The sequence below is a fragment of the Jaculus jaculus genome, chromosome 18, assembly GCF_020740685.1.
Source record: "Jaculus jaculus isolate mJacJac1 chromosome 18, mJacJac1.mat.Y.cur, whole genome shotgun sequence".
Lineage (NCBI taxonomy): Eukaryota > Metazoa > Chordata > Mammalia > Rodentia > Dipodidae > Jaculus > Jaculus jaculus.
This window is the reverse complement of record NC_059119.1, coordinates 18,536,213-18,564,212: the sequence shown is the minus strand read 5'-3', so window position 1 is coordinate 18,564,212 and position 28,000 is coordinate 18,536,213. Positions and strand designations below refer to the sequence as shown.

At 52.1% G+C, this 28,000-nt stretch overlaps 1 protein-coding gene across 2 annotated transcripts in view; it reads left to right on the top strand.

Moving 5' to 3' along the window:
• Dlg5 (discs large MAGUK scaffold protein 5) overlaps positions 1-27,557 on the top strand; it is a 154,387-nt gene extending 126,830 nt beyond the window's left edge. For both annotated transcript variants that reach the window (XM_004657990.3, XM_045137245.1), the window contains exons 17-32: positions 113-257; positions 2,112-2,224; positions 3,244-3,333; positions 3,583-3,733; positions 7,951-8,113; positions 8,235-8,368; positions 8,944-9,090; positions 9,703-9,886; positions 10,479-10,627; positions 11,642-11,812; positions 13,813-14,009; positions 21,600-21,743; positions 21,948-22,075; positions 23,030-23,139; positions 23,749-23,858; positions 25,881-27,557. In XM_004657990.3, coding sequence (XP_004658047.2) covers positions 113-257; positions 2,112-2,224; positions 3,244-3,333; positions 3,583-3,733; positions 7,951-8,113; positions 8,235-8,368; positions 8,944-9,090; positions 9,703-9,886; positions 10,479-10,627; positions 11,642-11,812; positions 13,813-14,009; positions 21,600-21,743; positions 21,948-22,075; positions 23,030-23,139; positions 23,749-23,858; positions 25,881-25,984 — 2,240 coding nt within the window. In that variant the 3' untranslated portion in view covers positions 25,985-27,557. The remainder of the gene's footprint in view (positions 1-112; positions 258-2,111; positions 2,225-3,243; positions 3,334-3,582; positions 3,734-7,950; positions 8,114-8,234; positions 8,369-8,943; positions 9,091-9,702; positions 9,887-10,478; positions 10,628-11,641; positions 11,813-13,812; positions 14,010-21,599; positions 21,744-21,947; positions 22,076-23,029; positions 23,140-23,748; positions 23,859-25,880) is intronic.
• The last annotated feature ends 443 nt before the right edge of the window (positions 27,558-28,000 follow it).

Sequence of the window (28,000 nt, the reverse complement as noted above, 5' to 3'; positions counted from 1 at the left end):
TTTCCCAAAGACTATTGTCGCCCACCCTATGTATGGGAGTGTATGGGAGTAGGCATTCCAGGGCTGTCTGGGTTCTCTGGGGTGATTTTGATCTCACAGAGTCCATTTCCAGGTACTGTTCCCCGAAGCATGACCCCCAGTACCACCGTGAGCTCCATCCTGCGGAACCCCATCTATACCGTGCGCAGCCACAGGGTCGTACCCTGTGGCTCTCCACCTGCACCCCGTGATGCTGCCCCCCAAGGCTTGTCTCCCAGGTATGCCGAGGCGCCTTACACATGCATGCATGCCAGCTGTCCACACCCCCCCCCCCTGCCCCCGGGATCCACTGCATCACAGAGGACTGTGGGCAGAGAATCCTCTTGGCTGGTGGAGCAGGGCTGATGTTGTATGAGTTCACCTGGGTGTTCAAAGGCTATTCAAGAAAGGCGAGAGCCATGGCAGCTAAGATCCTGAGGCGTTGTGCCCAGACCTTTACCCGCAGCCTCATCGAACCACCAGCAACCTTCTGAGCCAGGCTGTGGCATATTGTTGCTGCATCTGAGAGAGGGAGCTGGCCTTCCCAAGGCCACAGGCGGAAGACTGTAAGTTCAGGATTACTTTCTATAGTTGGTCACTGGAGAAATTTTTTTAAAATTATATAAATCGCTGATGAATTTATTAAAAAGAAAGCTGAAGCTTTTGTTTTGCCTTGTTTTTTTGAGGTAGGGTCTCCTTCTAGCCCAGACTGACCTGGAATTCACTATGGAGTCTCAGGGTAGCCTCAAACTCACAGCCATCCTCCTATCTCTGCATCCTGAGTGCTGGGATTAAAGGTGCCTGGCAAAAGCTGAATCTTTTTGTTGGCTTATTTTAAGGCAGGGTCTCACTCTAGCCCATGCTGATGTGGAACTCACTCTGTAGACCCAGGCTGGCCTTGAACTCACTGGGATCCTACCCCCCTCAGTCTCCAGAGGGCTGGGGTTATAGATGTGGGCCACTGTGCCCAGTTGGAAAGTTTTCTTTTTTTTTGTTTATACAGTGTGTGGACTGACTCAGTATCATTCTTATTTTTTTAAATTATTTATTTGGCAGAGAGAGAGAGGGAGAAAGAGAGAAAGAGAAAGTGGGAACATCGGGGCTTCCAGCCACTGCATGTAAACTCCAGACACAAGCGCTCGCTTGTGCATCTGGCTTATGTGGGTCCTGGAGAATCGAACCTGGGTCCTTAGGCTTCGCAGGCAAGCGCCTTAACTGCTAAGCCATCTGTTCTGCCCATTAGCATCACGTTTTATTCATTCATTTGACAGTTTTCCCAAGCACCTATTATGTGCCAAGAGCTGTTCTGGTTCTGAAAAGAGACAGCAGTAAGCTAGAAAGACAGCTCCCTGTTTGTGGGTGCATGCTATTCAAGTGTGGGGGAGGCAGACACATAAAATGCAGAGGTAACGGTGACACACCAGATGGACAGCTGCTAAGACTAGGGCAAAAAACAAACAAACAAACAAAAAACCCCAGCCATACAGAGCTCTTTTTGGAGAGGTGCTTCTGGGAGGAGGGCTGTCGGTGCTGAGGTCTGGGTGCCTGGGGACGTGTAGGAAGCTTGACAAGGGACCGTGAGTTCAGAGGTGGACCGGTCTTAGGGCACAATCCCTGCAAGACGGTAGTGGAGACCACTAGAGTTTTTTCATCAGGAAAAGATGTCATCATTACACAGCCCGGAATACCTCACTGGGACTTGACTGCAGGTCAAGCTGAAGTGGGTTTTCCTTGGGCTCTGCCCACTAGTTCTGGCTTCCTAGGTGCCCTCTCCAGGATCCTTGGTGCTCCTCCAGCCCTTCCCTGCCCATTTTCCTGGGCCCACTCATTTACACAGCCCTTGTTTTCCTTGTAGCAACCCCTTCCAGTCCTGACACCACTGTCGCTAGTATTACGGCGATACTGGCTGTCCCATGGGTGTGGTCCTTTGCCTGCTTGCAGTCCTCCACACTAGACGCCACCTCTGACAAGTAGCCTGGGTCAGCCAGCGATCCTCCCCTTTCTGGCTTAGGGAGACCCAGCACCGTCACTGTGTTTCTCCCCAGTGGCCACCTCTGTCTTGGTCTTCCTTCACTTAATTGGTTCTCTCGCAGTGTCCAGCACCAGGGCCGCCTGAGCCTGGACCTGAGCCACAGGACCATGTGCGACTACTCCGAGATGAGAACCTCCCATGGCTCCAACTCACTGCCCTCCAGTGCCCGCCTTGGTAACTGCCACCAACGTCCAGATCTATTGGTAGTCTTCCCATGTGGCTCCTGTCCCTCCTGGAGCTGAGCTCAGCTACCTTCCCTGGAGAGTTGATGCCTCTGGGCCCGTGTGTCCTGTTGTGTGCTCAGAGCCCTGACCTTTGTGCTGCCTGTGATCGTTCCAGACGACCTCTTGGCTGGAACCTTACTCCCTGGCCCTGAGCTCCTGGTGCACTCTGAGTGCTTCTTTTTTAAAACTTTATATTTATTTATTTATTTGAGACAGAAACAAAGACACAGAGTGAGGGAGAGAGAGAAGGGGCATGCCAGGGCCTCAGCCACTGCACACGTACTCCAGATGCATGCGCCCCCTTGTGTACCTGGCTTACGTGGGTCTTGGAGAATTGAACTGAGGTCCTTTGGCTTTGCAGGCAAATGCCTTAACTGCTAAGCCATCTCTCCAGCCTCCGGTTTTTTTTTTAAATATATTTTTATTCTTATTTATTTATTTGAGAGAGAGAGAGAGAGAGAGAATGGGCATGCCAGGACCTCCAGTCCCTGCAAACAAACTTTGCAGACTCATGCCCTACCTTGTGCATCTGGCTTTATGTGGTCCTTTGACTTTGCAGGCAAGTGCCTTAACCACTAAGTCATCTCTCCAGCCTCCGCCCCCCCCCCCCCCGCCCGCCCCCGTGAGTGTTTTATGTGGTAACTCACTTAGAGAAATTGTACCCCACAGGAGAGTCTCGCGTTGCTTGGTAATGAGACCCTGGGGGGGTGGGGAGCTTTGGGGCTGAGGAGGAAAAACAGCATCTATCTGCTCACTTAGGCCACTCTTCTGGTTTGGGCACTAGAAGTGAGCTATGTGCTATTCTGGAACATTTCTGGCCTGCCGGTTCAGGGGCCCAGCTTCCGCTCCTCTCAGCTGTCCCATATCTCTGCTTGAGGCAGCGCCGTCCTGGTCAGTGCGGGCGAGGACTGAGGCGTGGCTGTCACTTCATCATGACGCTTGACACTCTGTCCCCTTATGACATGACAGGGTCTTCCAGTAACCTGCAGTTCAAGGCAGAACGCATCAAGATCCCGTTGACTCCGCGATACCCCCGGTCTGCCATGGGCTCTGACAGAGGTAAGCACTGAGCGCCGGTTCCTGTACTTGGCCGCTCCTGAGGACCCTGGGCAAGGCTCTTCGTCGCCCCAGTCAATCCGTGGGAGTCTGGCCAAGCCCACTCTCCTCTGCTGACTTCCACTGGAACAGAGAGCACTGGGGTACCCAGCCTCTGCGCCCAGGGTCATGTGATAAGGTCCACCCCTGGGCTCCTAGAGCGTGAAGTCGGCAGACCCCAGCCAAGACCACCTCTGCTGTGTCTCTTGGTAGGCTCGTTGTCACATTCTGAATGCAGCACTCCTCCCCGGTCACCTCTGAGCATCGACACCCTGTCTTCTTGTAGCCAGCCACAAACCTCAGCCTCCACATTGCCCAGAATTGCTGTGAACCCCGCCTCCCATGGGGAGCGGAGAAAGGACAGGTGAGTATGTACGGCTTCTGGTGGTGGTGGTGGCTGGGGACACCCAGTGGGAGAGAACACATCCTGACCAGGGGGATGGCTTTCCAATGTGGGAGGGGGGGGCGCTTGCTAGCGGAAGCAGCAGGAGTTGGAGGCTTTGTTTTGATTTCATCTGGCACCTGGCTGCTTTAGTTTGGGTCACCTAGCATCCGCCGGTGTCCCACTCTGCACATCCCTTGTACATCCTCTGGGGTATTGGCTGTCGGAGCTATGGCCAGCCTGGCCCAGCAGGGAGGTGACCATGTGTAGATGGCACAGACAGCAGGCAGGGCCACTCCACCGAACAGTGGCCACATGTGATGCTGGAGATGACCTGTGGTCCCCGGGGGTGTTGGTTCATTGCTTACAGCTTTCCAGGTTCATGGTTAAGTACTCGACACGCATTGTTCTGGAAGCCTCGGCGGCCTTACACGAGTGTTCCTACTGTCAGCCCCATTTTCAAACACAGGTCCATAGAACCTGAGTGAGCTCTGTGGGCACAGGATGAGCCCGGAGCTGACCCTGCCGGAGTGGGGGTTCGTCCCCACCCCTTGCTCTCTGGCCCCACGTTACTGTTCGGCTCTTCTATCCACCCACAGGCGCTTATAGTGAAACGAAACACAGATAGGAACAAAAGGGCGGGAAGCCTATTGCACGCTTCACCACCTGATGGTGGGTTTAAACCCAGGTCAGTCTCAGGGTGGGCTCTAGGTCACTTAACAGGCTTTTATACCCACTGTCCCTTTTCCTAACGCACTGCACACATCTCACCCCTCTCTGTTCTTCTCCATGGGACTTCTCACCACATCTGGTTTGTATATAAAAATAGTCCGCATCTGACTTGAAAATCCAAACTTGTGAGACAACAGCCCCAGCAAGTATTAAACCAAGAGAGTCAAGATTAACAGATACACCTAGGGCCTGGCCCAGAAAGATCCGGTGTCCTGGGGCAGTGTCCGGGGTCCTTCCTGTGTGACACACATGGAAGCATGGAAGGGTGCCTTCACCCAGCCCAGCTCTGGCTTTTCTTTTCTGTGGTGGTTGCTGTTTTTCCAAGGTAGGGTCTCGCCCTAGCCCAGGCTGACCTGGAATTCACTCTGTAGTCTCAGGGTGGCCTTGAACTCATGGCGATCCCACCTCTGCGTCCCGAGTGCTGGGATGAAAGGTATGCGCCACCATGCCCGGTTCCAGCTCTGGCGTTTCATTGACATTTAAGACCATCCCCGTCTGAACTATGACCTCAGGGGGAGAAAAGGTCTTGACACAGACAGTCAAGCAACCCCTTGGTTGTGTGCTGTGTACGGAGAGCCGGGAACTGTCCTGGAGAGAGGAAAGTGTGAGCGATTGCTGCTCTCCCAGGCCTTATGATATGGATAGACATATGCTTAGTCTCTCTGACCTGAGCAATGGCTTCTCAATAAAGCATCTCTTTCATCCAGAATCTGAACTTCCCTGTTCTATACAGTTTATGAAATTAGAAAAGTAGAAATCAGCAAAAGATAAAGTAAAATAAAATCACATACAGTCTCTCCCACCAGAGACCTGTTAACTATTCATCCTTTGAGATACAGAGTAATTTTTTTTTTTTATTGTTTGGTTTTTCGAGGTAGGGTCTCACTCTAGCCCAGGCTAACCTGGAATTCACTCTGTAGTCTCAGAGTGGCCTCGAACCCACAGTGATCCTCCTACCTCTGCTTCCCGAGTGCTGGGATTAAAGGTGTGGTCCACCATGCCCAGCTTAGAGTGCATTTTAATACGTGTTTTATTACACTTTCTTTCCTTTTTCTTAAATCTTTATTTATTTATTTATTGGTTGGTGTGGGGTGGGGGAAAATGGGCATGCCAGGGCCTTTAGCCATGGCAAACGAACTCCAGATGCATGCATCTGCTTGTGCATCTGGCTTATGGGAGTACTGGGGAATTGAACCTGGGCCCTTAGGCTTTGCAGGTGAGCGCCTAAACTGCCAAGCCATCTCTCCAGCCCACGCTTTATTACACTTTCATACACATACATCTCCGTTAATATTTAAAGCAATTTGTAATATGAGGTCTATTTTATATACTTTTTTTGGTTTGTTTTTCAATGTAGGGTCTCACTGTAGCTCAGGCTGACCTGGAATTCACTACAAAGTCTCAGGGTGGCCTCGAACTTACAGTGATCTTCCTACCTCTGCCTCTTGAGTGCTGGGATTAAAGGCGTGCACCACCACACCCGACTTACACATTTTTTAAACTTTTTTTTTATTGACAACTTCCATAATTGTAGACAATAAACCATGACACCCCCCTCCATTTTCCCTTTCTCATCTCCACTCTCCATTATATCCTGTCCCCCTTTCAATTAGTCTGTCTTTTATTTTGATGTCATCATCTTTTCCTCCTATTTTGAGGTTCTTGTATACACTTGTTTTAAAAAGCAGTTTTATTGTTCCAAGGAAACTTCTGTAATTCTATAAAAAAATTTAAGTTACCGAGTAAGGAGTAAAGGTCACCTCCCCACATTACAGATGTAATTGTTTCTATCCTAGGTATGGCCCTTAGTAAAAAAAATCTGCCAGTGCATAAATGCAGACATAAATACGTATCCGTTGTTACTAGAAATGGAATTCCTCTCATCAGCCTTTGCAGCCCCAGGGAATGTCCTCTGGCTCTTTCTGTGTCCGGGAACCCTGGTTCCCAGGTCATGTGTAGCAGCTTCTGGGTTTTTTAATTAATTAATTAAATTATTTATTTATTTATTTATTTATTTATTTTGGTTTTCCAAGGTAGTGTTTCACTATAGCCCCAGGCCCACCTGGAATTCACTCTGTAGTCTCAGGGTGGCCTCGAACTCACAGTGATCCTCCTACTTCTGCCTCCCTAGTGCTGAGATTAAAGGCTTGCGCCACCACGCCTGGCTGTTTACTTGTTCCTTTATTAAGAGGAACTCGGGTGTGGCGGTGAGCAGAGGGAAGGCCATCCCTGAGGAGCAGGGAGCTATGGGAGGAAACTGTCCCTACCTGCGGGTGACCGAGGGAGCATGCCACCTCCTCGGCTCCATCACCTTAGACGGGGGTGTGTGGACGTGATCAGGTGGCTGCTGAGGGTTCTCATAAACTCTAAGCCACCTGGCGTTAGAATACACGTTCAGTGGCGGAAGTGACCCTGCTTGCAAGGCAGGAGCTGGGCGGGGTGAGGCCAAGGGAAGACTTGTGGAGGGGTGAAGTTTGGGAAACGAGAATGCCAGGGAGGGTGGGGCAGAGGAAGGACAATTGAGTGGGGATTTTAATCTCTGCTGTTGTAAGGTTTACCTTGGGGACCCAGGCTGAGACCCGCTGAGCTGGGACTGCTCTGTCTCTTGGTAGTGGGGGTGTGGGGCTCCGGACACACGAGGAGACTCAAGACACGGGCACCGGGCTGGCTCCCTCCACAGAAGCCCCGTGCCAGGGCGGGGGCGGGGCTTGCTGGAGCTCTGTTGTCCTTTCTGTTTGGGTCGTCCTCCTCAGTGTCGCTTCTCTCCTAATCTTTGTCCGTCCAGGTGTCTCTTCCACCACAGATCTCTCCTGAGGTTGCCCGTGGCTGCCTGGCCCAGGTCCTCCTCGCTGAGGAGTCTGAGGTTGGCCTGACATGAGGCTCCCAGGCTCCCTTGTGCCCTCGGGCATGAGGGTACAGCTTGCTGGAGCAGCCATGCATGGGTGCAGCCTTGCTTGCTCCCTCCCCCCATGTCCCTTTCTCATGGCTTGGGTTTGTAGCTGCTTAACTTCCATGATCAATTCGCATCACCCTGGGCGTTCAGCATATACAAGAAATGATGATTCTCATATTCCCCCTCTCTGGAGAAAAACATCATCCCAGCGCCATCTCTTGTCTCGAGAACCCCTGCCGTGGGGGGGCGTACAAAATGCACGTCTCGAGAAGACATGTCTCATACAGTGAAAATGTGCTTCGTGTTCCCTGGTCTGCCAGTGTTTCGAGTTCTCGTGGGCCGTCTTCTGTCTGTGGGGCTGTGTTTCCACGTTCACATGGATGTGCTGTGTCTGTGTTGCATGATGTTTCAGGCGTCTGTATCTCTGCTACACACGAGCCCGTTCATTGTGTCTCCATCCGATGTCCTCACCCTGGGTTCCAGGCCCTCCGCGTACCTGTCCGCATGCCTGATCTCACGCTCTCCCCAGGGCTCCTGCGGCTCTGAATCCAGGCACCTTCGACTCTTTCCCCAGGCCTTACGTGGAGGAGCCACGGCACGTGAAGGTGCAGAAGGGCTCGGAGCCTCTGGGCATCTCCATCGTGAGTGGAGAGAAGGGCGGTGTCTACGTCTCCAAGGTGACCATGGGGAGTATCGCCCACCAGGCTGGCCTTGAGTACGGGGACCAGTTACTTGAGGTAAGAGGGAGTGGTCCTTCTAGGCTCCCTTTTGTCCCCCCCCCACACACCATAAAAGCAGTGGCCCCCAAATCCATGGGCACAGCCACAGCCAGCATTAAGGCAACTGGTATCTCCCCAGTTCAATGGCATCAACCTGCGGAGTGCCACCGAGCAGCAGGCCCGGCTCATCATCGGGCAGCAGTGCGACACCATCACCATTCTGGCCCAGTACAACCCACACATGCACCAGCTCAGCAGCCACTCCCGCTCCAGGTGCGCACGGGGCCATCCTCTGGGCGGGGCTGGGCCAGAGAGAGGAGCGTCGCAGGCACACTGCTCAGCCTGGGGGGGGGGGCGGGGTGCGGGCTAGATGCCAAGTAGCAGGTTTTGGGGATTCTGCTGCTAATAAGGGAAGTTGAGAAGCCTGGGATTTGGAGAAAGGGGATGTCTTCTCTTGAATGTGCGGAAGCAGAACTGCCCAGGAGGGCAAGGGGGTATCTATTTGTAATCGGATGCCAGACACATGCCCCTGTCTTGGGTCCCAGCGTAGACAACAGGAGTGTCTACATGTCCCACAGCGCTGCCCTACACTGCTTGTCACGGGATACAGGGTGCAGACACGGAGAAAAAGGGACAGTCGTGAAACACCGTTCGGAGAAACACAATTGGAGGACAGGGAATCCCTGTGGGGTGGGGGGCACCAGTCCAGCTTCCTGATGGGTGCCCTTCCAGGACACAAGGGGCAGTGCTGAGTGACCCGGTCCCCATCCACAGTCCAAACCTGTTGCCATGTCACACAGGGGTGGCTTGGGGTGTCTGCATGTTTCTTACTCTGTTTTCCATCCCAGCTCCCACCTGGACCCTGCTGGTACCCACTCCACTCTCCAGGGAAATGGTGCCGCCACCCCAGAACATCCCTCTGTCATTGACCCGCTGATGGAGCAGGACGAGGGCCCTGCCACCCCACCAGCCAAGCAGAGTGCCCCCAGCACCAGGTCGGCAGATGCCATCGCTCCTCAGTCCTGTGGCGGGTGCGGCGGGGGGGGGGGGGGGCTGCCTTTCTGGCAAAATCCCAGTGTCACACAGAGTGAGGCCACTCCCATTGGAGTTCGCCTGCAGGCAGCTTGTGTCACCACAGGCTGGCTCCTCTCCTCAGGTCCCCTTCATTGGCCTCCACAGCTATGTGGATTCCTCCCTCCGCTTTCAGCCTTCCCCCAGTCACTTGAGAGCCCCTTGATGGCAGGAGCTCTTCCCGGGCTGGTGCGGAAGCTGAGGTGTTGCAGAAGGAGCCGTCTTCCGCTGCACAGGGCGGCTAACGCTGCCTTCCTCAGGCAGAGCGAAGGGACGCAGACGCAGTCCAGGGAGAGATGCCTCCTGATGCATAAAGTGGCATCTGCACCCGGAAGCAGGGACATTGGTTTCATCTCCATCCCTTTGGCTTTGCCCGTGCCTGGTGCTGAATCAGCATGGTAGAATAGACCCCAGAGAGCTCACCCCTGGGGTAAACAGACAGGGCATTGGCCAAAGCACTCTCGTCATGCATGCCCTCCCCCACCCCCACTACGGGGACTTCATTGAGGACTTACTTCATCTTCCCCCCCTGAAAGGGTTGTGGGCGATGCCAACAAGAAGACCTCTGAACCCCGAGTTGTGTTCATCAAGAAGTCCCAGCTGGAGCTTGGGGTGCACTTGTGTGGGGGGAACCTGCACGGAGTGTTCGTGGCCGAGGTGGAGGACGACAGTCCCGCCAAGGGCCCCGACGGTCTCGTGCCGGGAGACCTTATCCTCGAGGTGAGTTCTGCTTCTGCGGGGACCGGGCCACATCTGTCTTGTGGGCTTGTTCCCTCTCAGGCTGCATGGGAGATGGGACCCCAGCACTCACCTGGGCATCTGTCAGGGATGGTTATCCATCCTGTAGACCCTGGGGATGTTACCAACCCCGCCCCCCACGAGAGGTCACAGGGGGAGCAGGTTGGGTCACTGAGAGAACCCGAGGGCTCAACCTCAGCCTTGGTTCCCATAAGCCATAGGCCTCTGCATGTGTCGCCCTCTCTCTGGGTCTCGCATTCCCCAGGGCAGCGTGGTTGGTGCTTGTAACGGTATAGTTTCATAAGCAGGAGGCAGGGTCCTTGTTTGCTGGGGGACCTGTGTGGTCTGGGAGAAGCTGTCAAGGACAAAAGAGATGTTCAGCAGCGTTCCCAGCATCCACGAAGGTGCACAGGGCATGGACACTTGAGGCCAAGAGGCCTTGGGCCCTCCCCACAGAGGGGAGACAGGTCACATCTCAGGCTTTCTACCTTGGTACTGTCCCTGGTGCCTCTGGGTGAGCAAGCTGCCCCTTGGCCACTGTCCTTCTAACCCTCACACCCCTTCTCCTGGGCAGTATGGCAACCAGGATGTGCGCAGCAAAACGGTGGAGGAGGTCTATGTGGAGATGCTGAAGCCCCAGGATGGCGTCCGCCTGAAGGTGCAGTACCGCCCCGAGGAATTCGCCAGGGTCAAGGGCTTGCCTGGTGACAACTTCTACATCAGGTACCCGTTGTGGGGTTTGGAGTGAGGGGTGGGATGTTCTGTGCAGACAGTTCCGGGTCAATGGATCCTCTAGATTCCTGGCCCCCAGGGCTCAGGCCATCACTGACATGTATTTATTATTGACTATTTATTTATTTAGAGAGAGAGAGAGAGAGAAAGAGAGAGAGAGAGAGAAAGAGGCAGTTAGAGAGAATGGGCACACCAGGGCTTTTAGCCACTGCAAATCAACTTCAGATGCATGTGCCACCTGTGCGGAATCTGGCTTACATGGGCACTGGGGAATCAAACCTGGGTCCTTAGGCTTTGCAGGCAAGTATCTTAACCACCAGGCTATCTCTCCAGCCCTGACATGACTTTTATCTGTGGCGTGATATGCTGCTTTGAACCAGAAACCCCTCAGAAGGTGAAGGGACCACATGGCTCCGTTTAAGGGACCAGGGCTGTGGGAACTTTGAGGCATGGGGGCACTTTCCCATCGCTGTGTCCCTTGCTTGGTCTTTTCCCATCGCTGTGTCCCTTGCTTGGTCTTTTCCCATTGCTGTGCCCCTTGCTTGGTCTCCCTGACCAAGACCTGCAGAGTCCTCTGCAGTGTGTGTGGACTTCAGGGCGCCCATGGGCCCATAAGAACAAGCCTATGTCATGGCCCGTGGGAATGACCCTGGGCAACTTTTGGAAGGGGCTTGGAGCTTTTGTCACGTCTTCTGAGGTCAGAGACCACAAGCTGCATAAAAACACTCACCAGTAACCCTAGCTGTCTTAACGGCCAAGAGGGGACATGCTTCCATTGTAGGGGGGTCTGCGCCTTCCCTGCAGGAGAGAGGAATGCAAAGGCTCTTCTGGAAGGGGGCAGGCAGTGCAGGAAGATTTTTTTGTGGGGGGAAACACTTCAAAATCAGTGATCCTGGCCTGATGGTTATCTGGAGATAGGGCAGCACAGAGCCACTGCCTCAAGATCAGGCTGCAGAGGCGGGTGGCATGACCTCCTGACATAGCGTCCTCTGTTCCATGGTCCAGGGCACTGTATGACCGGCTGGCAGAGGTGGAGCCCGAACTGAGCTTCAAGAAAGACGATATCCTCTATGTGGATGACACCTTGCCCCAGGGCACCTTTGGATCCTGGATGGCTTGGCAGTTGGACGAGAATGCCCAGAAGATCCAGCGAGGGCAGATTCCCAGCAAATACGTGTAAGCCTTCTTTCTCCATCCATGGAGCGGGGAGTGGAGGGGCAGCCAGCATGGAGCAGCCCCGCGTGAGGCTGGCCTGGGCTGCTGGAGCAGTGACTGCTGCTCCGTTCAGTTTCTGCGTTGCACCTGCGACCCACACAGCTGTCCAGATACCAGTGATTCAGGAGACATATTTTCCTGATCAGATACATGGAGCTGTGATTTTCTTTTTCTTTTCTTTTTATTTGTATCTTTGAGAGACGGAGAGAAAGGATGGGCATGCCAGGGTCTCCAGCCACTGACAAACTTCAGACACATGTGCCACCTTGAGCGTCTGGCTCACGTGGGTCCTGGGGAATCGAACCTAGGTCCTTTAGCTTTGCAGGCAAGCACCTTAACCACTAAGCCATCTCTTTAGCCCGTAGCTGTCATTTTCCTATCAGACACATCTTCCCAGGTGTGTGGTCTTTAGTATATTCATGGACACCATCTCCATAGTTCAAGGCAGGCCGCCCTGAGCTGAAAGGAACCCCATACCCACTAGGTAGTTCCCCATGTTTCTATATGTTTTCTTTAGCTGTAACAAAACAGCCAAGGCTGAGGAACCTACGAAGAAAAAAGGCTTCTTTAGCTCTCAGTTCTGGAGGCTGAAAGTGCAGGGACAGGCGGGCCTCATCTGTGAGCCTCTGGTGAAGACCTCATTGGCTGCATCACAGTGTGGTGGGGAAACCAAAGGACCAGCCTTGTGCAGAAGGGATCCCATGGCAAGGCAGGAAACAAGGAGTCTCAGGCCAGACTAGCTCGCTCTTCCTTCCTTCCTTTCTTTCTTTCCTCCTTCCTTCCTTCCTTCCTTCCTTCCTTCCTTCCTTCCTTCCTTCCTTCCTTCCTTCCTTCCTTCCTCTCTCTCTCTCTTTCTCTCTTTTTCTTCCTTCTTTTTCTCCCTCCCTCCTTCCATCCCTCCCTACCTTCCTTCCTTCCTTCTTTTTTTTTTTTTTTTTGAGGCAGGATCTCGCTTTATTTAGCACATGCTGACCCGGAATTCACTATGTAGTCTCAGGCTGGCCTCAAACTCAAAGCAATCCTCCTACCTCTGCCTCCTGAGTGGGATTAAAGGCATACACCACCATGCCCAGCCATATGAGGATTTTTCTTTAACAAATTAAAAAAAATTTTATTATTTATGTATTAGAGAGAAAGAGAATGGGCATGCCAGAGCCTCTAGCCACTGCTAATGAACTCCAGATGTATGTGCCGTCTTGTGCTTCTGGCTTAATCTATTAAAGAGGGAGGTGGAGAGATTGAGTGCACCAGGGCCTCCAGCCACTGCAAACAAACTCCAGACACATGTGCCACCTTGTGCATCTGGCTTATGTGGGTTCTGGGGAATTGAACGTGGGTTTTTAGGCTTCACAGGCAAATGCCTTAACCACTAAGCAATCTCTCTGGCCCCACTTTTTTTTTTTTTTTTGAAGGCTTGCTCTTTCTATAACAATCCACTGTTTTAGGAATGAACTGGGCTCCTGTGAGGGCTGTGTTAATCCCTTCCAAGGGCAATGGCCCCAGTGACCTAACCGCCTTCCACCAAGCACTGCCTCTTAAAGGCTCCTGCACCTCAGCACCACCACCCTGGAGACCACCCTTCCAGGAGCACATGCACCCTTGGGGGACACACTCAGACCATATCCAAAATCATAGGACAGGTCTTTTGTCCTCCCCACTCCAGCCCAGCCCTAAGCAGCCACTGCCCTGTGTCAGCCTCCAGTCTTTCATGCGAACAGAAGCACGTGGCCTCCTGGTGCCCAGCATGCCGTTTTCTGAGACCCTTCATGCTGAAGCATGTGACTTGTCACTGGGCCAGGCTGGCCAGAGCCGAGTGTCATGGCGGAAATTCACCTGCCCTGAACTCGGCCCCATACAGCGATGGCACAAGGAGGTCTGAGGGGAGCGTGGAGGCGACCTGGCTTCCTCCCTGTCCCCATGCCCCACCCCACCCCACGCACTGTCATGCTCTGTGGCTGTAGGATGGACCAAGAGTTCTCCAGGAGGCTCAGCATGTCTGAGGTCAAGGACGACAGCAGCTCTGCGAAGACGCTGTCTGCGGCTGCGCGCCGGTCCTTCTTCCGAAGGAAACACAAGCACAAACGCAGCGGCTCCAAGGATGGGAAGGACCTCCTCGCCTTGGACACCTTCTCCAATGACTCCATTCCTCTCTTTGAAGGCAAGTAGCCCGGCTTGCTCCAGTGGGCTCTCCACGGGGTCGGCCAGGGCTTCATCATGGGGTCGTCCATGCAGATGGGACTTGGCTGTAGTGAACACGTCTGAGTGTGGGCATGTGAATTGGCAGGGGGGTGATGAACTCTTCCTGTCACAGGATATGGCTTTCCTCCTCAAGGTCTCCCTTGGTCACCATGCATCTTTCTTTTCTTTTCTTTTCTTTTCTTTTCTTTTCTTTTCTTTTCTTTTCTTTTCTTTTCTTTTCTTTTCTTTTCTTTTCTTTTCTTTTCTTTTCTTTTCTTTTCTTTTCTTCCTTCCTTCCTTCCTTCCTTCCTTCCTTCCTTCCTTCCTTTCTTTTTGCAGAAGTATTCACATTTATTGGTTCAAACAGAGTATCTAACATGAGCTAAACATGCATTTCACACTAATTGATCACATTTCCACAGGTAGTCAACTCACAGGACAGGGCCCACCCCTTGCCAGCAGGCAAGTGTGGGAGGCAGCCGAGGGCCTGAGTAGCCTGCAGAGCCTGCCAGCTATCATTTGGTCGTCACCGTGCATCTTGGCATCTGTAGCCATCGTGTCCCTGTTTCAGGCAAGGGCCAGGCAGAAGTGTGTCTCGGCCCTAGCCCATGCCCTCTGCTGACATACCCTCGGCTCCTGGCATGCTCTGGGAGGTGTGTGTGCATGCATGAGCTGGACGTTCTGCAGCCTTGGAGGCGCAGGCATGCATCACAGGGAACAAAGAGAGTTGGGTCCTGGGTCGGCGAAAGTGGTCTCTGCTTCCGGCGTTGCCTCTCACTTGTACTTGGGGGTCACTGAGGGCTTGCGATGTTGCCAGCTCTTTGACCTTTCTTGCCTCACTTCTGTGTTCATCGATGATTCTGACTAGATCGTCCTGGGCTAGATGCTGAGCCAAGCTGGAGCTGAGGATTTGGGAATGTCAGGACCCCTTACCCCTACCCAGCAGGTGAAAGGAGTACCTTGTACTGAGGAGCAGGAGGTCCTTGCCAGTGCTGCTCCTGAGGCTGTGTGCTCACCGTCCTGGGCAGGCAGTGAGCAGAACAGCGTCTGCCAGGCCCAGTGCGTGGTCCACTGTCACCACCTGGTGGGACAGGGCTGGGCAGACGATAGCCCATGGGCCAGATCGTATCTTTTCCCTGCTTCTGCACAAACTACAGTTTGGAGTTTTACTCATAGAAATGGAATATAGGACTGGAGAGATGGCTCAGCGGTTAAAAGCCTAGTGACCCAGGTTAGATTTCCCAGTACCCATGTAAAGCCAGATGCACTAAATGGCACATGCATCTGGAGTTCATTTGCAGTGCCGGGGCCCTGGCATGCCCATTCTCTCTACTTCTCTAATATATAAGTAATATATATAAGTAAATAAATGTGTTAAAGAACTTATTTATTTGCAAGCAGAGAAAGACCAAGGAGAGAGAGAGAGTGGGAGGGAGGAAGAGAATGGGCATGCCAGGGCCTCCAGCCACTGCAAATGAACTCCAGACACATGTGTCACTTTATGCATCTGGCTTTGCATGTGTACTGGGGAATTGGACCTGGATTGTTAGGCTTTGCAGGCAAGTGCCTTAACCACTAAGCCATCTCTCTAGCCCTAAATGCTTGAGGTAGAGTCTCACTCTAGCCCAAGTTACCTGGGATTTACTCTGCATATCAGGCTAGCATTAAACTCACAACAATCCTCTTTTTGCCTCCTGAGTGCAGGGATTATAGGCATGAACCTCTATGACAGGTTTGGAAATTGGTGTTTTTAAATTTTTTCCCCAATATTTATTTATTTGCAAGGAGAGAGAGAGAGGAGATACACAGAGAGGAGAGACATAGAGAATGGGCAAACCAGGGCCTCTAGCTGTGCAAAATGAACTCTGGATGCATGCACCGCTTTGTACATCTTTCTTTAAGTGGGTCCTGGGGAAACAAACCTGGTTTATTAGACTTTTAACTGCTAAGCCATCTCTCCAGCCCAATCTGTGTTTTTTTTTTTGTTTTTATCTTTCTTATTTATTTATTTATTTACTTATTTATTTAACTATTTGAGAGAGAGATAAAGAGGCAGATAGAGAGAGAGAATGAGAGAGAGAGAGAGAGAGAGAGAGAGAGAGAGAGAGAGAGAGAGAGAGAATGGGTGCACCAGGGCCTCTAGCCACTGCAAACGAATTTCAGATGCATGTGCCACCTTGTGCATCTGGCTTACGTGGGTCCTGGGGAATGGAACCTGGGGCCTTAGGCTTCACAGGCAAGTGCTTTAACCACTGGGCCATCTCAATAGCCCCCATTCTGTGTCTTTAAACAGTGTGTCACAGGACCCATGCATGGCAGAGTCAACAGCAAAGCAAAGAGTTGTCACAGTCTCCAAGCACTCTTTATTAGAATATTTAACCCTTTACATGAAGTGTAATATACATGAAACGCAGTGTACATTTACCATCTCTTCTGAGTTCTTTTATGTTTCTGTGCTTTTTTTCTTTCCTGCCTTTTTGAAATTAGACAAGTGTTTCTATTACTCTGCCCACTTATCTATTACTTTTCTGTCTGTGGTCTTTTGGGGGCTTTGATAGACCTCACCACATGCATCTTTGACTTCCTACTGACAGAAGTTGCTGCTTTGACCTCTTTAAGTTTTTGTTTTATTTTCTTAATTTTTTTATTTTTATAATTAACAACTTTCATAGTTGTAAACAATATCCCATGGTAATTCCCTCCCTCCCCCCAGTTTCCCCTTTGAACCTCCATTCTCTATCATATCCCCTCCCCCTCTTCCTCAGTCTCTCTCTTATTTTGATGTCATGATCTTTTTCCTCCTATCATGATGGTCTTGTGTAGGCAGTGTCAGGCACTGTGAGGTCATGGAGATCCAGGCCATTTTGTGTCTGGAGGAGCATGTAAGGAGTCCTATCCTTCCTTTGGCTCTTACATTCTTTCCGCCACCACTTCCGCAATGGACCCTGAGCCTTGGAAGGTGTGATAGAGATATTGCAGTGCTGAACACTCCTCTGTCATGTCTTCTCAGCATCATGGTGCCTTCTGAGTCATCCCAAGGACACTGCCATCTGAAAAGAGAAAGTTCTCTAATGAAAAAGTGAGAGTAGCATTAATATATGAGTATGAACGTTAAGAGAAGTGCTTACTGGGCAGTTTGATGAGCATAATAGATACATTTAGCCAGACAGCAGCAGACGTTATACCCCTAGGGCTCATGACTACCCCTATTTTAGGTTTTCAGTATCAGGGATGTATTTATTCCCTCTCATGGAGCGGGCCTCCAGTCCAATTAGAGAGCAGTTAGTTTCTACCATGACAGACATGCCACTATTGTACCCTTTGGCTTGTTTGGCCTAGCTGGCAAAATATAAGGCTTGCAGCATCCACTGTGGAGTATCATCACCCGCTTTGACCTCTTTACTAATAATTCTGCAACGCTGGCCTACTCCAACACCTCTCACTGCCTTCTTACCTTTTTCATTATTGCCGTGTTAATTCCACATATATTTTGCGTATATGTGTTTTTGTGGGGGGTATACATGTATGTATGTGCAGGTGCATGTGGAAGCCATGGGCATTATTCCTCAGGAATGTAATCTACCTGTTTTTGAGATAGAAGCTCCAAGCTAATTAGGATAGTCTGGCTAACCATTGAGGCCCAGGGGTCTCCCTGTCTCTCCTCCCAAGCTCTAGGATAACAACTGTGCCACCACGTCCAGCACCTTTTATGTGGGTTCTGGGGATACAAATGTGGATTTTTATACTTGTATGGCAAGTATTTTAATGACTGAGCTATCTCCCAGCACTTCTGCTACCATTTCTGTTTATTATTCTATTTTCCTGTGGTGTCTAGTATGTTCTTTTGTTGTTGTTGTTTTGAGGTAGGGTCTTGCTCTAACTCAGGCTGACCTGGAATTCACTATGCAGTCTCAGGGTGGCCTCGAACTCATGGCAATCCTCCTACCTCTGCCTCCTAAGTGCTGGGATTAAAGGTGTGTGCCACCACGCCCGGCTAGTATGTTCTTAATGTTAGAAATGGCATTATCCAGTTTTCCATTTGATTCTTTTGTATTAAGTAGGGGCTTTCTATGGATACATCAAGTGTTGGCCCCATCATTTCCCTCTTGCCTGCCCCTACTCCACTGAGGGCCCTCCTCAGCAGGATTGCTGGTGTTCGCCATGGGGTTGTGGGTTAGGAGTTGTGAGAGCAGAAGTCAGTCATTGTTGGGGGGAGGGCAATGCTTTTGCATGTTCCCTCCCCCTTTGTGGCTCATGCAATCTTTCTGCCCCCTCTTCCACAAAATTCCCCGAGCTGTGGTGCGTGTGTTTTTATTTAATTGTATTTTTATTGATTGATTTGAGAGAGAGAGTCAGATAGAATGGACGCACCAGGGCCTCCAGCTACTGCACATGTACTCCAGACGCATGCATCACCTTGTGCATCTGGCTTACATGGGTTCTAGAGAATTGAACCTGGGTCCTTTGGTTCTGCAGGCAAATGCCTTTCTAAGCAATCTTCCCAGTCCATGTTTTCAGTTTACTTTAGTTCTGAGCTCTCAGCGGCTTCTGGGTTTCTGCTCTGGGGCACTGTGAGTGTCCTCATGTCTGTCTCCCTCACCCTGGCCCAGGCTGTCAGGCTCCTTGTGGAAGCAGAGCTCTTGCTTGTCTCGCTGTTTCCTCTGTGGTTTCACCTGGGTTCTGGCTGATGTGCAGGGGGTGCTTCATCTTCTGCCAGGGAGTCAGCTATCTACTCTTTTAAAAACTATTTTATTTATTCTTTCATTTATTTGAGAGAAAGGGAGAGAGAGAAAGGGAGAACAGGTATGCCAGGGCCTTTAGCCGCTGCAATGAACTCCAGACGCATGCGCCCGCTTGTGGACCTGGAATCAAACTAGGGTCCTTAGGCCTCGCAGGCAAATGCCTTAACTGCTAAGCCATCTCTCCATCCCAGCTATCTATTCTTATTCTCGTCTTGTTGATAGATTTGGGTTGTCCTTGGTACTGGCTGCCTAATTTCAGCCCTGAAGGTCTAGTGTGGTTACAAGTCTACCATCTTGACTGGAAGTCTATTTGATTATTTATTTATTTATTATTTATTATTTATTTGACAGAGGAAGGGAGAAAGAGCAAGAATGGGCATGCCAGGGCTTCCAGCCAGTGCAAATGAACCCCAGGTGCTTGTGCCCTCTTGTGCATCTGGCTAACATGGGTCCTGGGGAATTGGACCTGGGTCCTTTGGCTTTGCAGGCAAACGCCTTAACCGCTAAGCCATGCCTCCAACCCCCATTTGATTCTTTTTTTTTTTAATTAATTTATTTTTTTATTTGAGAACGACAGACACAGAGAGAAAGACAGATAGAGGGAGAGAGAGAGAATGGGTGCGCCAGGGCTTCCAGCCTCTGCAAACGAACTCCAGACGCGTGCGCCCCCTTGTGCATCTGGCTAACGTGGGACCTGGGGAACCGAGCCTCGAACCGGGGTCCTTAGGCTTCACAGGCAAGCACTTAACCGCTAAGCCATCTCTCCAGCCCCCATTTGATTCTTTTTAATAGAGTTATTCATTGCCAAGATGTTGCAGTTACCTTCTCGTTACTGGCACAAAACACCCAATGGGAGGAAAGGTCTTTTACTTTGGTTTGCAGTCTCGCTGGGATGCTTCCTGGTGGCGGGGAAAGGATGATGGAGAAGAGGCTGGGCATCACCTCCTTGCCACTGTCAACTGGACAGCACCAGCAGGAGAGTGAGCTGAACTAACACTGGCCAGCCAGGGGCTAATAAACCTCAAGACTCCACCTCCCAAATTGCCTCCAGCTGAGAACGAAGCATTCTTGACACATGAGTTTATGGGGGGATATCTGATTGAAACCACCACACAAGAGTTTTCTAGATTCTGTTGTCTGCCATAGCTTATAGATTGATGGTCTGCTTCTGAGGATTGGGAGCTATTTTGGCTGGCCATCCTTGAGCCTCTCACTTTTTAATTTCATTTTTATTTATTTGAGAGGGAGAGAATGGGAATGGGCATGCTAGGGCCTCCCTCCAGCCACTACAAACAAACTCCAGACGCATGAGCCACCTTATGCATCTGGCGTACGCACGTCTTGGGGAATCCAACCTGGGTCCTTTGGCTTTGCAGGCAAGTGCCTTAGCCACTAACCCATCTCTCCAGCCCGCCTCTCGCTTTTGTCTTGGCTTTTCTTGTTCTGCTTCTTGATGTACCTGGAAATCAGGAGTTGAAAAGTCAGCAGATTATGTGTAGGAGATGTCAAGGCTGGGAGGGAAATTTCTGTCTTCAAAGGGGTTGGCCCATCTCTCAGGAGACGGCACTGGTGGCAGTGCCTGCTTGAGCTGACGTCAGCCTGGGCTGCAGTCTCTGTGCCAGGGGTGGTCCCCCTGACTCCGGCGCTGGCACCTGGGACCCAGCCGAGAGCCTGGGTTGCTCCGCAGGGGCTCTTGTTCCTATTTGTTCTTTTCAAGCGTACGAGTCTGCAGAAGGCTCTGCTCGATGATTTAGTGTCTTTCTTAGGTACGCAGTTCCTTGGAGCTTAGGAGTTTGGCAGATGGCATCAAGGGAGACCTCTGACATCATCAGACCTAGTTCTTTGTCCCTTCCCTTCCCTTCTCTCTGGATTGATGGCTGTTCAGCTCCTGGTTGCCCTTAAGCCTGTCTTGTTCTTCCTTGTTTGGAGGTTCCTCCCGACTTTGCCTGGGTCTGCCAGTCTCTTGACAGCAGCTCTCCACTGGGCCTGCAGTGTATCCATGGAGGGGACACTGCCAAAACCTAGACGCCTAAAGGCCCAGCATGAATCCCCAGGAAACAACCTGGGGCAGGGGGAGCTCCGAGATATTTTGAGTACTATATATATATATAGTTTGTTTGTTTTTTCGAGGTAGGGTCTCACCAGACTGACCTGGAATTCACTATGTAGTCTCAGGGTGACCTTGAACTCGTGGCGATCCTCCTACCTCTGCCTCCTGTGTGCTGGGACTAAAGATCTGTGCAACCATTCCTGGTAGTATCATATCGTTTTTGTTGAACACATGAGAGAGAGAGAGAGAGAGAGAGAGGGAGAGGGAGAGGGAGAGAGAGAGGGAGGGAGGGAGAGAGGGAGGGAGGGAGGGAAGATATATTTTCTAAGCACGTAAAATCAGCTTTCAACAATAATAAACAGACAGAAGGACACATTTTTCAGCTCAAATAAATGGCTGTTTCTGGGGAGGACAGAGGCAGGGAGTGGGGTGTCAAGTGGATTTTTGCTGCATCTGTGTGCTTCTGATTTTAAGAGAGGAAGTGGTGAAGTGCATGGAAGTTCCCCCGTCATGAATGTGGCCCATGGCTTCTGCGCTGTCCCAGTGTTCTCAGCGGCAGGGGCACGCTTGCCCACCTCCTGAGTGACTTCATTGGTGACCATGCCATGGTGTGCCAGGGTCAGGGCTGGGAAACTGTAGTAACACTGGGCAAGCTGGGTCCCTCCCTGGTGTGGCTTTGTGAAGCCAAGGGGATACCAGGGTCGGGGGCATAGCTGCCCAGCCCTAACCCACCCTCTACCCCAGGCTGGGCCCGTGACCCTGCCCCTCTCTCCCCCAGACTCGGTGAGCCTGGCCTATCAGCGGGTCCAGAAGGTGGACTGCACCTCTCTGCGGCCTGTCCTCATTCTCGGGCCTTTGCTGGATGTGGTGAAGGAGATGCTGGTCAATGAGGCACCTGGCAAGTTCTGCAGATGCCCGCTTGGTGAGTGCCCTTGTGCCCACTGTGCTGTGTGTCTCCCTCCTCAGCCCTCTCGCTCACCACACGTGAGTGGTCATACACCGTGCCCGAAGACCCTGCTGGCACGGGCACGCCTAGCTATGGCCTCCACTTCTGTCCAGAATAGACAGGGGCGTGGGGCCCCACGCCGCCAGGCAGTGCCCTGACAGCTCGATCTTTACCATACAGAGGTGATGAAGGCCTCCCAGCAAGCCATTGAACGGGGTGTCAAAGACTGCCTGTTTGTCGACTACAAGAGGAGGAGTGGCCATTTTGATGTGACCACGGTGGCTTCGATAAAGGAGATCACAGAAAAGGTTCGTGGGGCTTTGAGCAGGCGGGCTGGGCTCCTCCTGCGCCGGGGCGCTCTGCCCTGCTTGGCTCTCAGGCCTCCGTGAACTCACCATGCCCTGGCTATCTCAAACCCGCTGCTCCCTGATGGCAGTCCCTGACTTCGTCGCTGGCAGGCAGGTCCCCCCTGAGGGTAGAGGTATTGCCAGCGCCTTACATGCCTTCTGCTTCTGCTGGCTGTGGGGCTGAGGGGAGCTGTGGACTATGGTGGGGGGGGGGGATCTCTCCTGGCTGTTCCTGGACAGGTCACAGAATGCACGTGCTGAATGCGTGGATACACCGAGCGGCCCTGCCCTTGGAAACCAAGAGCACCTCTGAATGCTGCTGACTGCTTGCTGGGCTGTGGGCCAGGCGCAGTGTGTGTCTTGGGTGCGCCCCAGGCTGTTTGACCTGGGCTCTGGTTTCTTCCCCCATTAGACCACAAGTGTTGTTTTCTCGCGTAGCACTCGTTTGTGGGGGACAAGCTCCAGTTAGGAGCTTCAGTGGAGAGCCATAGACAGGGTGCCCATGGCATGCCTCAAGACTGAGGGTTCCCACAGGATGGATTTCTAGCACGGCCATACAAAGGTGCATGCTCCCCTCTGCCAGCACAGGCCCTAGGGTCCCTCCCCAACTCATCCCTCACCCAATCTGGCTGAATGAGGTTTGTGAGGCCGGGGAGAGGTAGAGTGGATAGAAGAGCCCCGCTGGCTTGCCCTGACCTGGCCAGTCATCAGCTGCTGGGGCCAGGGGTCTGTCTGCTGGTCAGCTCTCCCTTTCTGTTTCAAGTGACTTTCATGAAAGATCACGCCAGATGCCTTTGCTTTTGCATCTAGAGGAAGATAGAACTGCATGGGGTGTAAGGGTGGGCCTCTGAGGAGGCAGAAGGCGTCCGTGACCCCTGGCCTGACCTCCACACTCACTTCCTACCCTTGTTCTAGAACCGGCACTGTCTCCTGGACATCGCCCCCCACGCCATCGAGAGGCTGCACCACATGCACATCTACCCCATTGTCATCTTCATCCACTACAAGAGTGCCAAGCACATCAAGTGAGTGCTTGCTCCTGGGGGGGCCCTATGAACAATGACAGCAGGGGTCCAGTGTAGGAACAGCGACCCTTCCTCGCCGACCCCTCCCCACCCTTCCCATTTGGCTGCCACCATCATTCCCAAGTATGGCTTTTTTCTTTTTTTTTCAAGGAAGGTCTTGCTGTAGCCCGGGCTGACCTGGAATTCACTATATAGTCTCCAGGTGGCCTCAAACTCATGGTGCTCCTCCTACGTCTGCCTCCCGAGTGGTGGGATTAAAGGCGTGCACCGCCACACCTGGCTCATGTGGCCAGTTTTGTCACCTCTCCGTCCTCTGTCTCCTATGCTGTCAGCATTTTGCAGTGACCTGAGCTCAGCTGTGTCCACCGAGGCCCCTTTCCACTTGGCTTTTTTGTGCCGTTGAACTCATGGGCCCTGCTTGGGGCAGCCCGGTCGGTGTTCCTGGCCTCCCCGTCCGCCCACAGCTCCCTAGAGGAGCTGATGATTTATGGAGGAATGCTGACCCAGCCTTTGCTTTGGTGGAGGCCCTTGACATCCTGGGCCCAGGAAAGAAGAGGTAGGTTGGGGTTAAGCTCGAGACTCAGCTTGGTTTCCTGGCTGTCCCAACAGGGAGCAGAGAGACCCCGTCTACCTGAGGGACAAAGTGACGCAGAGGCATTCCAAAGAGCAGTTCGAGACGGCGCAGAGGATTGAGCAGGAGTACAGCAAGTATTTCACAGGTAGGAGGGTGCGGGCCGGGCCGGGCCGGGCCCAGAGCCGAGGCTTCCCCAGGAAGGACAGCTGCCCGAACTTGCTGGACGGGCTGAGCCATCCTACGCCCTGCACCCTTCCTTTCATGTGACGTGTCAGGCCTGTGGTCTGAGGCCGGTGTCTGGCCACTGTAGACAGCAGCTTTACACCATCTGACCTGGGGGCGTGCTCTGGCCTCACTTGCCCTTTTGTTTTGTTTTGCTTTTCTAGGTAGGGTCTCACTCTAGCCCAGGCTGACCTGGAATTCACTGTGGAGTCTCAGGGTCTCAGGGTAGCCTAGAACTCACTGCCTCTGCCTCCTGAGGGCCGGGATTGAAGGTGTGAACCACCACGCTCGGCTTCACCTGACCATTTTACACAGGCAGTGGTGGTTGTCAGCACGTTCATGCGGCAGCAGTGTCCCTGGGCAGCGTGAGAACCCAGAGTCCCTCACCGGGCCAGCAGGCCTGCTCTTGCCCTGGGCATCCTCTGGGGGCAGTCTTGCAATTAGGTTTGGTGAAGCAAAGCCAGCCCCGTCATCTCTAATTGCACAAGGCCAACCCGCAGGGCTCCGGCACCTTCCGTGTGTCCTCTGGCCTTGTGGGTAAAACCAGCCTTCTACCGGAGTTACTGGGGGAGGGTTATACATGAGGAGGGTTCGGGTCTAATGGAGTGCTTCCTGGGGACGGTTGATTTTGAGGCCCCACCCTGGTCCTGCATATCTGAGTTCTTGTGTGTGCACACGTGTGTTTTCATTTCCAGCTCACCACAAGCCAATAAAAAGATGATTTTTTTTTAATTTGCCCATGAAGGCTGGAGAGATTGCTCAGTGGTTAAGACGCTTGCCTCCAATGCCTAATGACCTGGGTTTGATTCCCCAGTTCCTAGATAAGCCAGATGCACAAAGTGCTGCTTGCATTTGGAGTTCATTTGCAGTGGCTGAGGCCCTGGTGCACTCTTGTGCTCTCTTTCTCCCTCCCTCTCCTTGCAAATAAATGAAGTTATGTGCACATGTATGTGTGTGGGTGCACCAGGACCTCTTGCCACTTCAAACAAGCACTCGCATCTTGCGCCATCTTTTACACCCAGTTCACATGGGTGGCTTGGGAATTGAACCAGGGATAGCAGCTTTTTCAAGCCAAAGTCTTTAACCACTGAGGCATCTCCCCAGCGCTCCCCCCCCCACATGAAATTTAATTTTTTTTTAATTTTTATTTATTTATTTGAGAGTGACAGACAGAGAAAAGCAGATAGAGTGAGAGAGAATGGGCGCGCCAGGGCCTCCAGCCACTGCAAACGAACTCCAGACGCGTGCACCCCCTTGTGCATCTGGGTTATGTGGGTCCTGGGGAACCGAGCCTCAAACTGAGGTCCTTAGCCTTCATAGGCAAGCGCTTAACCGCTAAGCCATCTCTCCAGCCCCCCAATGAAATTTTTAAAAACTTTCCAAACTTATGGATAAGCTCTGATTTTTTTTTTTTTTTTTAACTAGGCTCAGCACATAAGTTCCACTGCTTGTTTCCAGAGCAGTTCTAAACACCTGGCCTCACAGAAACACATACTGCCCACCGTGTGCTCTGCGCTTGCAGGAGCCCTGGCTGATTCTCAGCCCCGCCCTCACCACACCCACACCCACACCCACACACACACACACACACACACACACACACACACACACAGAGAGAGAGAGAGAGAGAGAGAGCTTGTTCCCCGTAGTCCTTCTGCTCGCGGAGCCATCCTAAGATGGCCCCATTGTCCTGCTAGTGAAGGACCACCAGGCCCGCCTCACCAGTCATTGTGGTCAGTTTACCCGAGTGTTGAACTTACCCATGGGCAGTTTTCTTCTCCTTCACCCGCTGATGGAGGAGGCTTGGGTGGGAAGGGCCGAGGTACCAAAGAGCTTACAGATAGGCCAAAGAAGACAGTACACGCCATGTTCGTTTGTCTTGATGAGTAAGGGTGTCTTGCCTGGAACTGACTGGCTTGGGGTGTTTTGGGCGGGTCTCTTGCAGGAGTTGTCCAGGGGGGAGCCCTGTCGAGCATTTGCACTCAGATCTTGGCAACGGTCAATCAAGAACAAAATAAAGTCCTGTGGATCCCCGCCTGCCCGCCCTAGCAGAAGTCCACGCGGAGGTGCCTCTGCTCGTGTCACGGTGGGGACACCTGGCTGGCTCTTTGGTGACTGAAGACAGAGGTCTGTCTGTCTGTGGACAAGCTGGGAAGGACCCGGAACCACGACTCCAGAATCACCTCCTTTGCAGACGGGAGGGCAGCGGCCACACGGATCTGGGCCCGGCCTGGGGCGCACGCCACTCCCCTCACGAGCGTGCTTTAAAACAAGACAACAGACTCTTCCCCTCCTGTAGCCAGCCGACTAGAGATGCTGCGCCCAGAACCTTGCAGATCACACGTTTACAAAGCCTTTTCTAAGTGTTTGGTTTATGTTGATGTTTACTTGAACAACTCCATGTGTTGGTGCCCCGGCCCCTCTGCTGCCTCGTTACTTTACTTTAACGCTCCTGTCTTTGGCAAAACCACCCTGGGACCTCACAGGGGTGTGGGGCCTACAGTGCTACTGGGGGCACCTGTCAGTGGGACCAGAGCCTTGGCAGACTTCCTGCTCCCCGATGGCCCCTCTGCCGGAAGACATCGCAACTGTAGGTGCCACAACTGGTGCCTCGGTGGGGCCAACTCACCATGGCAGCGATTTCCTCCCGCACCTGGGCAGGCAGCTTTGGCACTCGGAATTTCCCTTTTGGCCTTTCTTCCTGCTTTTCTGGCCTTTCGTTTCTTCTCCAGCTGCAATTCTTATTTAAGCATCACGTCTGGTCCCTAAGGGCTTGATGACATGGTTGGGTCCTCCACGGGGTATGGTGCAGGGACGGGGGCGTGCCACTAGCTCTCCCCCACCCCAGCTCTTTTTGAGTGTGAAAGTGTTCATGGTTCAGACTTTGAAATGAGAGCTCGGGGAGGGGGTGGGGAGGTACAGGTAGACTCCTCGCTGAGAATCTTGGAAGAAAACCTGAGAGGTTTCCCATCTTGGCTGTGGTGCTCAGCCTGAGCCCGACTCCGTGAGGGAGTCGGCAGTCTTCATCGGGGTTCTGTTTTTCTCATCTTCCACCCCTTCTTTTCGCTTCTGATGCCAGGTCTATCTGGCGGAAGAGTCAATGTGGTCCTTCCTTTTGCTGTGTCCTGTTAAGAGGTACTGTACTGGGCTCCCTGTGTGTCATTGCTGTGGGACCTGTTTTAATACTGTTCCTAACATTTCATTTTACTAGCAAGAAATCTTTGATTTCATCTTATTCTTTGTATTTTAGACCCTAGATGGTAGTTTAGCCATTATTGACATTTTTTTTAAAAAAAGGGATATATTTTCTTGCACAGCTGTTTAAAAAAAAGAGACAAATCTGCGTCCTCAGTTCTGTTCTACGTCTTCTTACAGGTACAAGTTTCTAGCTCAGACAGCTGAGATGAATCGCAGACCCTTCTGGAGGTCTTGCTGGCACAGCCGGAGGTGGGGGTGGGCGGGCTGTGCTCTAGGGGGCAGCCCCAGCCAGGCTGCCCCAGGCAGTGTGTGGGCAAGGGGTACAGGTACGATCTGACGAACGCCATGTTCTGTACTAAAATGTTACTTTGTATCAAAAGTGAAACAGACTTTAGCACAACAAATAAAGGTCAATTTCTGTAAAGTGTGTGTGTGTGTGTGTGTGTGTGTGTGAGAGAGAGAGAGAGAGAGAGAGAGAGAGAGAGAGAGAGAGAGAGACCTCTTCCTGTCTCTCAGCCTTCTCTTACTCCTGAACTTTTGAGTACTCAATCTCCAGTTCTAGCCAAAGGAGGAAAACAAACTGTTATGACACCAAGAATGCTAAGTTGTACAAGATCTAGGCATACGCTTGTAATTGCTTGAAGTTCACTGACACATCACCAATGACCATAAGACAGAAAACAGAAGAACTGATATAGAGTATGCGGTGATGTTAGAACCACTTAGGTAAATGTGGAAATAGTAAGTGAATGAGTTGAAAGGATTTGGGGCAGTAGAGGAGAAGCAGAGTTAAATAAAAGGAAAAATGGAGAATTTTTTTTTTTTTAGGGGAAAAGAACAGGAGATTAAAATTAGAGAACCCACAAT